This window comes from Tauraco erythrolophus, chromosome 4 (genome assembly GCF_009769465.1).
Source record: "Tauraco erythrolophus isolate bTauEry1 chromosome 4, bTauEry1.pri, whole genome shotgun sequence".
Classification (NCBI taxonomy): domain Eukaryota; kingdom Metazoa; phylum Chordata; class Aves; order Musophagiformes; family Musophagidae; genus Tauraco; species Tauraco erythrolophus.
In genome coordinates, this window is record NC_141468.1 from 40,492,636 (window position 1) to 40,507,462 (window position 14,827).

Sequence of the window (14,827 nt, forward strand, 5' to 3'; positions counted from 1 at the left end):
TAGCTTTTCATTCAAAGTTTACTTCTACAGACAGAAAAAAAGTACAAGATGTCTGAATTACAAAAAGCAGCTCAAATCAAATTACTAGGAAGACCATATTTTTACAATAATCCTACAAACCATTACTGATCCTACGAGTAATATTTAAACAGAACAGCCTCTCTCCAGGTTTTCTCATTTCTCAATATTTTCATTTGTGCAAATACATGTAGATTTTGCTTCAAGCATCACATCACAACTTACAGAGTATCAAAATTACTCGTTCAGGTGCGCAACGCAAGCAAACAGGCCTGCAGTGTCTCTCATTTGTTTCTCAGATGTAATTCTTAGCACTGAGTTTCCTACTGTAATTTTGATTAACCTTATTCCAATGTGCTGGTAAAAACTTCGAGACTCAAAGCAATCTTCCCCCAAGACACACGAATAATTCCAAAGACAGACGAATAGTCCAAGAAAGGCCACAACCGTAAAGGAATGTTAATTCCGGTGAGAACAGATTCTGCACTGTCATTAAGTAAATTAAACACAAGCCCATCAATTTATGGATTGTTCTTCCTTCCATCAAGGGCTGAACTGAGTATGTTGAAGTTTACCTAGTCAAAATTCAGTACTAACAGTTTCCTGTCCACTCCCCAAGCAAGTAAGTATAGAAACACTTTGATTTCAAACGACAGTAACAAATATTTTTGAGAAATAGACTAATGCACACCCTTGTTATCTTCTTTAGCATTCTCTGAAATCCCTAGTGAAAGGGGATTTTGTTATGTGACCTGCATATTTAGGACTGTCCATTAGTTTCACAGATTAAGGATATATTTTCAGACTCTGGGTTCTGAAGCAGAAAAAATACCCATGCCTGTGGATCATCATGCCTGTGAGAACCCTTGAGTTCAGTGGGGTTCTGTTCAAGACACTGTGAGGAGACCATGACAGACTTTGCTTTAAATTTCCCTAGCTATGGAAATACTTTTGCACAAGCCTAATTGTACTGACTTTCTTTTTTCTGTTTTTTTTTTTTTCTCCTGTTTTTTTTTTTTTTTTTTTTTTTTTTTTTTTTAATAACTTTAACAGGAGTTAAGTATGTGCTATGCAGGAATACGTCAAGCATTAAGCCTGGCAAACTTCTGGCTTCTTTAACTGCTAGAAGGGGAGAATAAACCTGTTACAGAATGATATTTTATCAGAGGCAGCTCACTGCTAATCATGTTTTTCTAGAAAAAGGAAAAAGAAGTTTATACCAAATCAAACATGAGTCTACATGAACAGAACCTACTATCCCATAAACATGGTCTTAAAAATGAGCACTTTCACTTACAACTTATGGTGATGCCAAGTTCCACGTTATGCTTCTTTGGTAGTTTTACATGAAATGTTCCACTGCTTGGTATAACTGATTCTATAAAAAAATTATTTTAAATGTTAGGTAATTTATAAGGCACAGCAATTCCAAGGGCATGGAACTATACACGTAAGCCGAAGAAATCGTATCAGTGTCACAAGTCACAGATGAAACACAGGTGCTAAAGTGAAGGACGTAGGACATATGAAGTATGATTTATACCTCTACTGGTAATTTCACTGTAATTCAATTTTTTTTTAAGGTTTAACTGAATTTATGGAGATTGCACGGGCCAGCAGCCAGCTGAGACTGCAGGTTTTTAGCTCGTATGCAAGTTCTGCGCGCACACGTGAAAATTTTAGTGCTGGCAGATAACTTTTAATTAAAAGGACAGGAGATCAAGTCTTAAGGATTTCAGACCTTTGTTGCTGTAGATCTAACACATTTTTAACTGTCTGCAAAGGTAACTGCCATGGATTTTACATCAACTGGGAAGAAAAGAAACATCACTAATGGAGAAATGCCTGGAGCTGACTGAGGCAAAAAAACCTTGAACACACGCACTGTATTGAATCCTGACTTGGGCATCACTGCTAGCAAAAGTTTGGGCCTGGGCCTGAAAAGAAGCAATTGAAGTTACAGCTGTGGAAACAAAGAAACATACAAGTGTCAGGAGAATCTAACCATAAGTATGAGTCTGCTGTCATGGAGGAAATGGAAGGAGCACAGACAAGCCCAGAGACTAAAGCATGTGACTTCAGGTCTATTTAAATAACTTCTCATTACCTGATTTTCTTATTTTTAATATTTCATTCCTATGTATATGAACGTACATATTGTATGTGGCTTTTTTTTCAACACTATACTAGATGTGTGCATGCTAAAAGATGATACAGAATTACTCTAGGAACCTTTAGCCTGCTTTTGACATCGTGATTTGTAATACCATTAACAATAATTACACTGTGCAAAATGAAGCACATCTGACTCTGTCACGACTGCAAAGGAGCTACTGTCAGATGAACACAGAAGTCTCATAAGTTTTTACTATTTACATAGTGGGGTAGTGCATGTACATAACGTATAATTGTTTGATTTAGACAACTTGTGATTTTATAGATGTATTCTGTATGTTTAAACACATTACAGGAGAAAGAAAAGCCATTAGCAATAATAAAGCAAAATTAAAAATTATTTTTCTGCTTTTATTAATTCAATTCCTATTATTTTACTTAGATTGTTGGTTTGAGATACTGCAAAGTGAAAATCTTCAGAGTTTTCTGCTTATCCACTCTTTTATAACACTTCTCTGCCTAGTAAAACATTTCATTAGCTGTCCCGTAGAGGATTTGTCTTGGCTCAGCAGAATATTTCTTTCTTGGGTCAGAAAAATATTGGGAAATAACTCAGAGGAGGGACTGTCACCAGATCTTACTACGAGACTTGTCATTTCTATTTGCATTCTGAAGCACGCTGCAGGGCTATGTGAAATGAGAAAGCTGTACAAAAAGACACACTTTTCAGATAGATCACCTGAAAACTGGATAGTGTATATGTAAGAAGAAAGTCTCCACCTCAGATGCCTAACGTTCGCAATTTACTTGGGATTTATTCCTTCAGTTTTCTTGCAAGACAGAATAACAGTACATTCATACCTGCAACATCAAATTCTATTTCCAAAGTGACCTTGTTGGTGATAGAGGAGTCTCTGAGCAGTTGATTGGCCTCATCAAATGTGCTGTCTTCTGTTGGGATACCGTTTATTGCCACTATTCTGTCTCCTATTTGCAGCACCCCACACCTTGGTACACAATGATACAAAACAATCATCAGATGCGCATGTTACCAGAACCAGAAGCATCAAACACATTCAACCTAATATTGAAGAAGGGTGGCACAGCAGTTCAACAGTCTACCCAGGCACAGAGGGGAACAGAAGCTGCTGCTGCCCCTTTACACCAAGACACTATCAAGAACTCCCAGCATGGGTTGTGCTCTCTAGATGCCAGGATCCAAGAAGAAGGGCACAGCCTTCATGCCTCTGTCCCACCCGTGGACATCACCTCTGCGTCTGACCCTGAGCTACAGCTGTTGTGGCTCTGCAATGGCAGTTATTGTTTGCCTATGCAACTACTATTGTTCTCATGCCATGATTAAAGACATACATAAGCACAAAAATGCAACTGAAATGCTGCAATGAAATCATTAGTGAGTCTGGTATTCCCTAAGATTTGGTGCTATACCAAAACTGAACAGAGCTGGATATGGCCTCCCCCCCATGGCACACTGAATTATCACTCTTTTGACTTCAACAATGTTTCTGCTTTTTTTTTTTTTTCCTTTTGCATGAATATAGCTTCCAATCTCCTGCTGGAGAAGTCTAGATGATAAAAACACTGGTGATTGTCATTCTTCTTATAGCTTGTCAAGCATATGAAATATCATTGTCAGAACAGATAATTTATTACTTGCCACACTTCCATTGAGCAAGACCCTGCAATTTTTCACAAATCAAAAGCAACAAGCCTGAAGTACCCTGAGGAACGCTCACCGAAAGGTACTTAGCAGTCAACTGAAAGAACCTCACCTTTCTGCCGGACTGTCAGACTCAATATAGGAAATGAGAGGTGGAGAAGACAAGGTCTCAGTAGCAAACACGCTACCCTGGAGCTGTATCCCAAACCCTACTATGGGGTCAGCTGTCAGCACTACTTCTGTGGTTTCTGTGTGGACGACCTGCCCAGCCAAACCAACGGTGCTAGAGGCTAAAGACACTATAAAACAGAGCAGACCAGGAGGAAAGACATTCATACATAGCAGAAATTTCATTGCTCTTTGAGAAAATTGAGCTGTACAATAAACCCAGCCAACGAAACATCTCTTTTATAGGCTAAAGTTTATAAATTATGCATAAACAGTTAAGACATATAAGAGAATAGAAAACATCTGGTTGTACAGTATAATGCAAAAAATAGTTTGTGTACTGCGTAAAATAAACGTGTTTGATATCCCCATCCCAAAAGTCTCACAACATCCTTGAATTCTGTTGCACTAAGTTTGAGGTGTGGACGAGCAGAATTTTCACAGAAGCTCAGGGAACTGGAGGCGCAAGCCCAGCTGTTTTCAGACCAGTTCCCATGGGCTCTTTTGAACATCTGACAGCAATGCACTGTTGTTAGCAACAAAGCACACGGCCCAGGCTTGCTTGCAAGAAATAAGGATGCCTTCCTCCTGCACATGTTTACTACACATCAGCAATTTGTCAGGCTAACAGGGTAGTGTATGTTGAATGAATCCCTCTGTTTAGCAACCTGTGTATCTAAAGAGACTGTGAGGAAAAAAGTTCTTCGGGGTCTCTCAAAGGAGAACCCTTCTGTACGAAACACAGGCAGCTACTTCTGTATTCCTGATTTACTCCTCTCTCTCTTCTCTTTTGTTCTGAACAGGCTGCATTACAGAACAAATGAAGATAAAAACAACATTGTGATTCAACATGATTACCTGTGGAAAGGAGACTGCACCTTTGGTTCTTTGATCTCTGCCTACAGGTCTACTGTATCATTCATTGAATTCCCCTAGCGATAGACCACTGCCTTTCATTATGTCATACACAGAAATCTAGAGTTTTTTTCAATTCCCGTTCAGACCAGCAAAGTAAGTGTATTGTAATGGTAATCCTCCAATGACAAGGATTCTGAATATTTTCATGTTATAAATCTACGCTACTACCTCTGCACCTCTAATTTCCTTTGAGACTCGTTTCTGCCTTCAGTAGCTACTAAGAATTAGATAAAAGTTCAAGGTTCATCTGAGGGATAGTTTAGATCATGGTTTATGAGAGGGATTGTTTAACTGTGGACTTTTTTTCTTAGATGTGGAAAAAAATGAATTCTTGTTTTTACATTATAGATGATATTAGCACAGCTGTAGAAGTTGTCAGAGGTTGTATAAATATTTCCCATGCCTTGGGGCTACAAGCATTAGGCTTTTGCTCTGAAATAGTATAAAATCTGATTAATGTGGCACAGTCGGCAATGACAATTCTGTTGCAAAAGTTTCACTTGCCAAAAAACTCATGAGTTTGTTTTCTCTCAGCAAGCTCCTTTCAACTCTGAAATTGTCTTTTCTAAATTACCGTGAGTTCTCACTCATATCCTGTTTTCATATTCCTTTGTAAGAATTGTGTATTATCTCACTTATTCAATAGCTTCCTTCTTACTGTTTCTTTATCTGCACTGAGTAAGACATGCTCATACCCAAATGCAAATACTAATAACCTCTTCTTAGAAATGGCCACCAGCTTTATCGTTTATTGCATGTGAGAATTAGGTTTCTCCAGCCCTTAGTGCTGCAAAGGCTAAAATATGACTAAACCAGATAAATTCAGAGTTAATATAATACCAGATCCTCTAATGCACCTTCCAGAAATATCTAAATTTAGGGCATCCAAGCTCAGATAAGTCCCCTTCTCCCTTTCTTTAAGGTCATACAACAATTACTTGTTAGCTACGTCTTTGCTTCCCATCACTTCTGTGTCCAACCCTCCCCTGCAGCAGGCATCTAGCTGACTCTGTAACTTTCTTACTCTTCTTCTAACACTCTACGAAGAACCTAAAGGTCTTACAACATTTATTTCAACTTTTAGGACAGCTAAGGTTTTAATTCACAATAGGAAATTAAGTTAATATTGTGGGATTTAAAACTCACCATGCTAAATATTTTGATGATGTGGACACTTAAAAGCGGATGTGGGATGGGGAACTCCTCCCACTCCCAAAGGAAACAAAACAGAAACAGGAACAAAAAAAGCAGAGATGAAATTATCTTTTCCAAATCATGTAGCAACGGTTATCTGCTAAGCTCTATAAAATGCCACAGGTACCCAAAAACATGACTTGGAGCATGCTGGGGTTTGTAACTCAACAATAATTGCAGCAAGAAACACTGCCATTTTTTTGGCTGCTTGATGGATTCGAAGTTTTACGGGCCAGGAAGCAGCCTTATTGCTTTAAAAAGGGGACATGGATGTGTATGTGGTTTCAGTGAACCCTGGTTGCTACTGCTAGGGAAGCATTTTAGCATACTTGTATAGTTTTTGTCCAACTCTTAGCAATAGTCCTCAGGACTGGCGTACTACATGCTCTGCAGTTACGTGAATAATAATCTTAAATTTGAAGATTATGTACTTGTTACTTTTATTCCTGCAGCTATAGGAGAAGCAGAGCAAAATGTATTTAAAGATGGTTTATTAATCATGGATTAATATGCCTGCTGTCTCCTGCTCTGACCCTTGAGAAATTGCAACATTCATTATTCCTCCTGGTAGAAGCCAACTTGGATGTGCTAAGAAAACAGCACCCACACACGTCTAAGAACCCCCTCTAATTTATACCAGATATGCAGCCCTCGTAACTGTCATGTAAGTTGGTATAAAATTGTGTCTCACTTTGAAGTACTAATATGGACCTATTACAAAATACCTTAAGATTTAAACTGTAACCAAATAATAATCAAAGTGTTTCCACAATGAATACTATACTTTAAAACAACAACAAAAAAAAGCAGAGGAAGAATAAAAATGGGAAGAAAGTGGCATAAATAAAGCATGTGACAGCAGGATATGCCTTCAATTTTTACAGCCACATGTTTGGAAAGATCCGTGTATCTAATGCAATGATTGCAAAATCATGGCCATTAAAGTCTTGTAACCCTCTGTATTCTCACACTTCATCATCATGAATTTTGGCACGATAACACTAAGTTAGGAAAGTTTTCCTAAATAATTGGGAATATAAACTTTACAGCACCCTTCACCAATCCATCCTTTTCTTCCTAAATTACAACCTTTTTTATTAAAAGATATATTAATATGATGTATGAATAATGATCCAATTGGATTAAAGAAAAAAAAAACAACACTAAAAGTGAGAGAGCATGCTATTCCTTTTCTATGAAAAGGACAGCAGTCGATGCTACCTGGTTCTCATTAGTCTCCCTCAAAGGCAGAAGACCAAGGTTTTCCAAGACCTGTTGATGGATGGTGGAAGGGTAAAGGCCAAGTCATTCTCTATCATGGTCACTTGCACCACATTCAGTGCAGCGTGGGTCTCTCAAGTTGGCTGTTACTGCAGTCACAAGCACAGATATAAATCTAGCAACAGTGGTGAGAAACTCTGCATGGGCTGAAAAGAGAGCTCGCAGAAAAGGCAAGCAAGCCTGGCTGGCCAGCCAATTCCTTCAAAGCCAGCTCTGATTCAGGATTGCTGATATAGTCGCTGCTCGTAGTGAGGCACAGACTCATTCATGGGGCCAGTTCCACATATCTTGTAATGCTCTATTATCCAGACTTGACAATGCAATGCATAATAAACTACCCCACAACAAAGCCTCATCCTAATTCTCCCTAGCTAGAGATTTGTTTCATCATAGCAGCCTGTCATTCTCAAAGCCTTCTGACTTGAGGAATCTTTCAGGTGGGCTGCACTGCTTATGCGACTGTCCTACTTAAATCTAATGTCACTGGACTTGTTTTGAGCCTTTGCAGGAGAGAAAATTGCAGGGTAAGGCTTCCTTGAAGAAAAATATCTGAAAAATATATTAACACAAGTAACAGCTGTCTCCAAGATCCGGAACAGGATGGCTTTCAGGATTAACAGTCCTTTGTTGGATGGAACAGCTATAATATAGCACAATTGAAGAACTATTTTTTGCAATCAGCATTATTTTACTACTCAATCAATTAGTATTAGTGAAACGTTACTACTGTTCTCATGTGCATGTGAGGACATGTAAGGAGCTGGACCCCTACTGATACCAGAGCATGAATGGACACACTATCTCCTCGTGACCCAAAAGAATGCATTAGAAGCTAACAGGTCAACAGATGAGTTGTGAAAAATGGTTTGATTAGATTAAAAGCAAAAATGCACTTACAGGCAAGCGTTACGCAAAAATAATTGCTTTACAAAGAAATAAGAACAAGCAAGAAACAAAAAACTCTGCAAGAAAGTAAAACCTCAGTTTCTCTCTCAAATGTTTCTTCTCAACTCCATAGTGATTGGCCTTGGTTGGAGGCTGCTGGTTTCCTCTGATTTTGCTATGACCATGGGAAATCTTTAACATAGGGCAGCAGTGATGTAATGCGCAGCAGCTCAGTTTTTCCAGAGCAGATCTGTGAGCATTATTAGTTGGAGCAGATGATTTACAGAGCAGTTCTCACTTCCCTGCTCTGGAGGAACTGAGCTGCTGAGGATCACAGTAAGATGGACAAGTCAAAAGGAGAGATGGCACTTACACGCAGTCTGAGAAACAAGTCACTGATATGGCCATACTCTCTCCAGCTCAGTGAATGCTTTGTAATATATGCAACAGCCTGAAATATATCCACCCTGGCTTGGGAAATCATTGAACCTTGGGAAATTCATGCTTTGACTCCCAGAGAGCAGTCAGAAACAAGGCTATTTAGCCTTCACTGTTATTTGTCACTCTTCCTCACAAAAATGACTGTCAGGTTATGGCGTAGATGAAAATATTAAAACTACTAGGTGGTACTGTGGCAAGCTCTTCTCCTTCAGTAATGTGATAGTTGGTTGAGCTTACCAGCAATCTGTTTTTGACTATTCAGCTATGAGTTCTGGTCCCTGATGGAACTGGGAAGAGTTGAAAAAGGAATTTGAAAATCAGTTCAGTAACAGTGTAACAAACTCTTCCAGGATTTCCCTAAGAAAACATTGCTTTATACATTTCAGATGAGACAGTTAACCTGCATGGCCTCTACTCATCTTCTTTTAGCACTAGACAGACATTTTTATGCTGATGTTTCCCTACATCTAACAGAAACTCTAATTGCTCTCTCTTCTGTCTAATATATATATTAATCAAGGTACTTTGTACCTTTTTTTCTGTATCTTCCCCCTCCTCCACCCATTCACTGCACGTTTTGAGCAAATGCTGTTACCACCTACAGGAGCTTTTGAAGTCCTTCTTTTTCATCTCCGCCTCATCATTGTCCCACGTGGGCTGGTGGAGTAGAGGCTGCGAGGTAAGGTCCCCATGTTCAGGGAACTCAGGCTGTATGCACTCATGGAGGTAGGAGAGAAGGATGAAGACACCAAAGCTGCTGTAAGAAATCAAACACTTGGCATACAGCACTCAGTCTTCTTGGAAGAGTGCAACACATGCCTGTAACTCATCAAGGAATAAAACAATGTGTATGATGCACAGGAATGGTTTGTGCATTTCCAGTAACAAAGACATTAAACCACATAGGTGACCCTAAATAAAAGTAAAGGCAGCATTTCATGAAAATACTTCTTGGAAGCTCACAAAGATACTGTAGATACAAAAAGTACATCCATAGTATACAACTTATTTTAGGTGAAGCATGTTAAAGTACATTTTCAAACACATATCCATGAACCAGTGCAGATCAATATGTCTAGATACCACCGATTTTAGAAATGCCTTTTTGTAGTAGGTAATTTCTGACAAAAGACTTGTAAGTAATGCTTTGCATTCAAAGATCATGCTTTATACACACTACTCAAATCTAATGGTCTACTTATATGGCTGAAGAGCTGGTTCATTGAGAATTTCAAGCCTTGTCCTGTCTACAAATGTTGCCTTTTTACAGAAAGGAAAGGCATAAAATGTCAGAAATAACCTTGGCACGGCTATGAAAACTGTGTAGCATCCATAAAACTGACAAGGTTTTAGTGCCTGAAATGGGAAAAGTACGAGTGAAAGAAGAGGGGAGGGAGGAGGAGAAAGAAGAAGAGAAGGAGTGAATATGTCAGCAGGAAAAAGTGTGGAACATTACGAAGGCTTTTTTGAGGAGGCGTTTTCTGGAATTTCGAGGCTGGCATCCTGCAATGGCCAGGGTGGTAGGTGTTATAATGGTGGTAGGTGAGGAGGCTGCTGGGGCTGTTGGCACACGAATCCCAGGTAAGTTGCCTGTTGCTTCTTTGAAGCTTCACTGCCCGCATGAAGGGATGATGGAAAATCACAAAACAAAAGGACCAGAGAAGAGGGAAAAGTAACTGAATTGCACAAAAAAAAAAAAGCGCCAAAAAACGAAATAAATTGAAAATAAAATAAAATGAAATAATAAATACCCTGATCTTGTCTTCTTACCAGGGGGTGCTAACTTGAGGAACAGAAATAACATTTTTTCTCAGAATAAATGCTTCTGATTTTTTTTTGTTGTTTTCTTGTATTTGTTTTTAAAAAGATTAATACTAAATCAAGTTCTAATCTCCCTCTGGCTTTAGGGCTAAGATCGCAAACTTCCTCAGAAAATACTAAGTATTATATATGACCACAAACTGAAGGTTATTAAGTCCTTGCATTCATCTACATTAAAAAATAAAACCAGATACTGTACATAGTATAGTATAGAGGTATTACTTGCCAGAATGGAGATATTTACTTGCCAGGCATTTGACTTCACTGCACTGACATTTAATTTTGCCATCTATTGTTAGCATTATGTTATGCTGTGCAATAAACAACTTCCCTAGGCCAGCAGCACAGAGACTCTATCCTGAAGCCTGGTTAATAAAGAAAAACAAAACCCTAGAGTTCTTATTGATTAGTTGGATGTGCAATTTATTTTTTTTTTAAAACCTGATCTTCAAAACTTTAAAATTATCATTTTCTGTATGAAATCAGAGACATATTTAATTGGCGATTCTAAGTACGGGGAGTTCGGGACATGGGAAAAGTGAAGGCCAGTATTTACCAAGAGAACAGGAAGCATTTTAGCTGAAGGAAAATGATTGAAGTCACCTTCCATTAAATGCAGTCCAGTCATCACTAAATTCAGCGTAGCTGTGTCCTGGCTGAACTGCAGAGGAACACTTCAAACGGGGAACTATTCACTGAATTTTTCTCTTAAAAACACCAAGGTAAGGAAGGTGAGGGTGGGGTGCGACACCAGCGCTAGGAGGAAGGCTCAGCGCCTCTGCCCAGCCTGCACCTCAGGGTGCCTCTCCCGCTGGCACCAGCGCCAGCAGCCCCATGCATTTTGGAATACCTCACGTCAGCCAGAAAAGTCCCAGAAGCAGCAGTGGTAGCCTGATACGGCCATACCTATCTTACAGATTTATCATATCTTCCCAGATGAAACTGTCTCTTCGATTATGCACACAGACAGCAAGACTTCCAAACTTTAACTGTGGTGCAAAAATTAAAATCTGATAAGAACAATGTGGCCAGGTGGATTTTCATTATTTTCATGCTGCTGTGAGCCTTGTTTAATTAAAAAGACTGCTTACAGCAGGAAATTATCTGGTAGTCTGATTTTTTTTTTTAAATGTTTTATTTTCACACTGAGAGTAGAGATAAAAATATCCTACAAAGTGGGAAAGTACACAAATTCAGTTTGCTCAGCTTGTAGAAGAATAATCCCAATTCAACAAAAATTCTGTAAAAGAAAATCGTATCATGTGTAACTGTTGTAATTTAGCGGTAATTTGAGCTATTCCAACCCAGGGTTTTGTACAGCAAACATAAAACTAATGGGGCAGCAAGAGAAATGAATGTAGCAGCACAGTATAAAGGAAAAAAGCATGAAAAAAAATCCGATCTTTTATACTGCTCTCCATTTTATTTTAGGGCTAAAATTTCAATTTACTTTATATACTGACTTTCCTGCCCATTTTAAATTCCTAACATGTTCCCATAAGACCAATAACTGAGCTCAACAGATACAGCCCTAATGACTCAGCTTATCCCAGACACATAAAGGGAGCTTTCCAAACTCTGCAGCTTCTAGGCCATACCACACCTGATGAAAGGCTGTTTCCAAGAGGGTACTTGCTTCCATAAAGCACGTTACATCTTGAATTGGTCGTAATATTGGAGTAGCACCACCTGGTGAGGGGCTGGGAAGGGCTGTAAATATCCTAGTTAATTCCGCCTTACTTAAGAAAGCAATTTTATTACCTCAGGGAGATTTCTCCCCAAAGATGTGCTTATGTAGCTTTTGCAGATCCACTTGATATGATTTCGTAACACCCAGTTCTTAACTCTGGCATGGCAAAGAGCATCGTTTTTTCTAAGCATCTACCTTAGGGTCAAGGTGACTAGCACATTAACAGCATCAATTTGTTTTAAATGTTGGGTAAGAAACCAACTGCTTTAAGTAATACAATCCTTTACACAAATCTTTGGCCCTGGTACTCATCTTTCCAAAAGAAACACTCTTCAAAGGTTCTTTAACCAGCCAGAAATTGATTGCATGACATCTTTGCTTCTGTTTGCAAGGTACTGTCACAAATGAAAAGAATGGAAATATATTGCAAAATTTGGTTTCCATCTCATTCTGCTTCTGCAGAATCACACCCTGCTCCCTCACCCCTCCAACTGGCTTAAGTAGAAAGGGGAAAGAGGTGCAGGCGAATAATGGAAGAACACGGTATTGCAAGGGTTACTTTTTGTTCACTCCGGTCTAGGAGAAACTAGAGTCTCCTTGGCCACTAGTTCAATATTCACCACTCTGACAAAGCGACTAGAGCACTGCTTATCCAGAGACATCTTGGACCTTAGATAGATGTCCAAGAACATTTCCATCACTGACATCTCTAGGCCTCAGAAATCTTGTCTTGGTCTAAGGGAGGCAGAAGCACAGCACCACAGGCTCAGAAAATGGTACCACTGGTTCATGCTGCAACACAGGTACCTGTTCTCGGTGTTTTGATAACCCTTGTTACTTCTTTGATGGCCATCAACATGCGATATTTTAGGCTGAATTTATGAATACTGTGAATTAGCCACTTTCTCAGGATTAGTTAGAAGACAAGACAGGCAGCCCCCATCTTCAAATACTAACACATTTTATACATACCCAATTTGAAAATAGAAAGCCGTTCTTTTCAAGCATGTTGGTATGAAATAAATAGCAACGTGAAAAAGGGCTAGGGTCGAGGCAACTGTTTCCAAACAAACCTTTTTCATAAGCACTGACAATGAACCCATTAAGCGATCTCAGAAGTACTTTAAAAGATGATGGCAATAAATAATAATGCCATTAACAAGAGAAAATATGGGGTTTTTTTTGAGGTATTTTAAGGGAGAACAGGTGTTTTGGAGTGGTCATAACAGACTATCAAGTCAATATGCTGAAAAGAAGTTGGCTGTGGTTCTTCCTCCCCCCTCTAAATTTAAGAAGCAATTTAGAGATTAATCTACTGAAGTACCTAGTTGCCTCCCAATGTTTGCAACAGTAGAGTCAACAGGTGTCTTTATGTACAGCTACAAGTGTGCCGAGCCATTTCTCAGTAAAACATTTCCCTCTCTATCCATAGGAATCTCAGAGGGTACATTAAGGCCAAGAAAACACAGAGCTGCTCAGAAACCGCAGAAGCATAACCTGAGGAGCTGAAATAACATTTACAGACATAACTGCCACGAAAGCTTTCTTGACCATTCAGCAAGGGCAGGCAAAGTAAAAGACAGAAAAAGAAAAGGGTATTTGGAGCTACAGATCCTCTTACCATGCTCCGGGCCTTTCAGTGCTAGTCGTGTCTGGTGGTGAGGAAGGATCTCAAGTTTGACGTTGTCCGCTGCATTAGCCAAAAACTGTGTTGCTTCTGCCAGTGTACAGTACTCCATGCTGGTGCCATCAATGGACAGAATATGGTCTCCTACATGTAATGCACCACATCTACACAAAAGAGGAAAAACTCGGTATGATCAGGTATGCTCGTCGCTTGGAAAATGAGTTTTACTGCCCTTCAAACTGGTTATGACAACTATAAGCGTGTTCTTTTTTTTCAAGAGAGATTTGTGTTTTGTAGGCATTGTCACTGGTCAGACTTTATATCTATTAGTATAAACCTTAAAAACAATTCAGTTAATACAGTATATGCCAAGACATCACTCACAGAACTGGAATGGGATAGCTGATTATAAAAATATGTGTGAATGGCAGCAGAATAAAATGAGAAGAGCTTAAGAAGACTCAAATCTTGGTCACATATCCCTCACACAAGCACCCAGTTCATCATTTTTTGAGTTATAGTTCAAACATTTATTAGTACAAAAGCTGTAAATGATGATGAAATTATGCAGTAGTCAAACAAATAATGAAACCAGGGCTAGCATGGTGACTTGGGGAGTGGGGTAGGGAGGGGGCTATCTGCTAAATCTCGCTGCACTCAAGAGACTGGCTACTGGATGAGTTGAGAAATGCAAACACAGCAGTCAGCATCCCGACGTACCAGTCAAGTGGACAGCTCCTTTAATTGGTTACCCCCTGTGAAATGGGAAAAAAACAGAGGGAGAAAATTAAAGCATCCTGCACCATTGAACTGGAGAACACCCCTGGATCAATGGCCGTCACTGTCAAAGTTTCTACTGTAGGGAAAAGCCCACAGAGGAGCTGTAGACTCACTGCTACAAGTGGGTGCTACCAAAAGCACCGTTGTCAAAGAGGAGTTACAAGGTAGGGTGACTGGGGACATGCAGGAGGAATTTGCTGCTGAAACG

General features: G+C 39.3%; 1 protein-coding gene across 1 annotated transcript in view; it reads right to left on the bottom strand.

Moving 5' to 3' along the window:
* GRIP1 (glutamate receptor interacting protein 1) overlaps positions 1 to 14,827 on the bottom strand; it is a 234,943-nt gene that overhangs the window by 33,640 nt on the left and 186,476 nt on the right. The window contains 6 exon segments of the mRNA XM_086609897.1: positions 1,316 to 1,396; positions 2,995 to 3,140; positions 3,927 to 4,113; positions 9,304 to 9,333; positions 9,336 to 9,458; positions 13,834 to 14,003. Coding sequence (XP_086466023.1) covers positions 1,316 to 1,396; positions 2,995 to 3,140; positions 3,927 to 4,113; positions 9,304 to 9,333; positions 9,336 to 9,458; positions 13,834 to 14,003 — 737 coding nt within the window.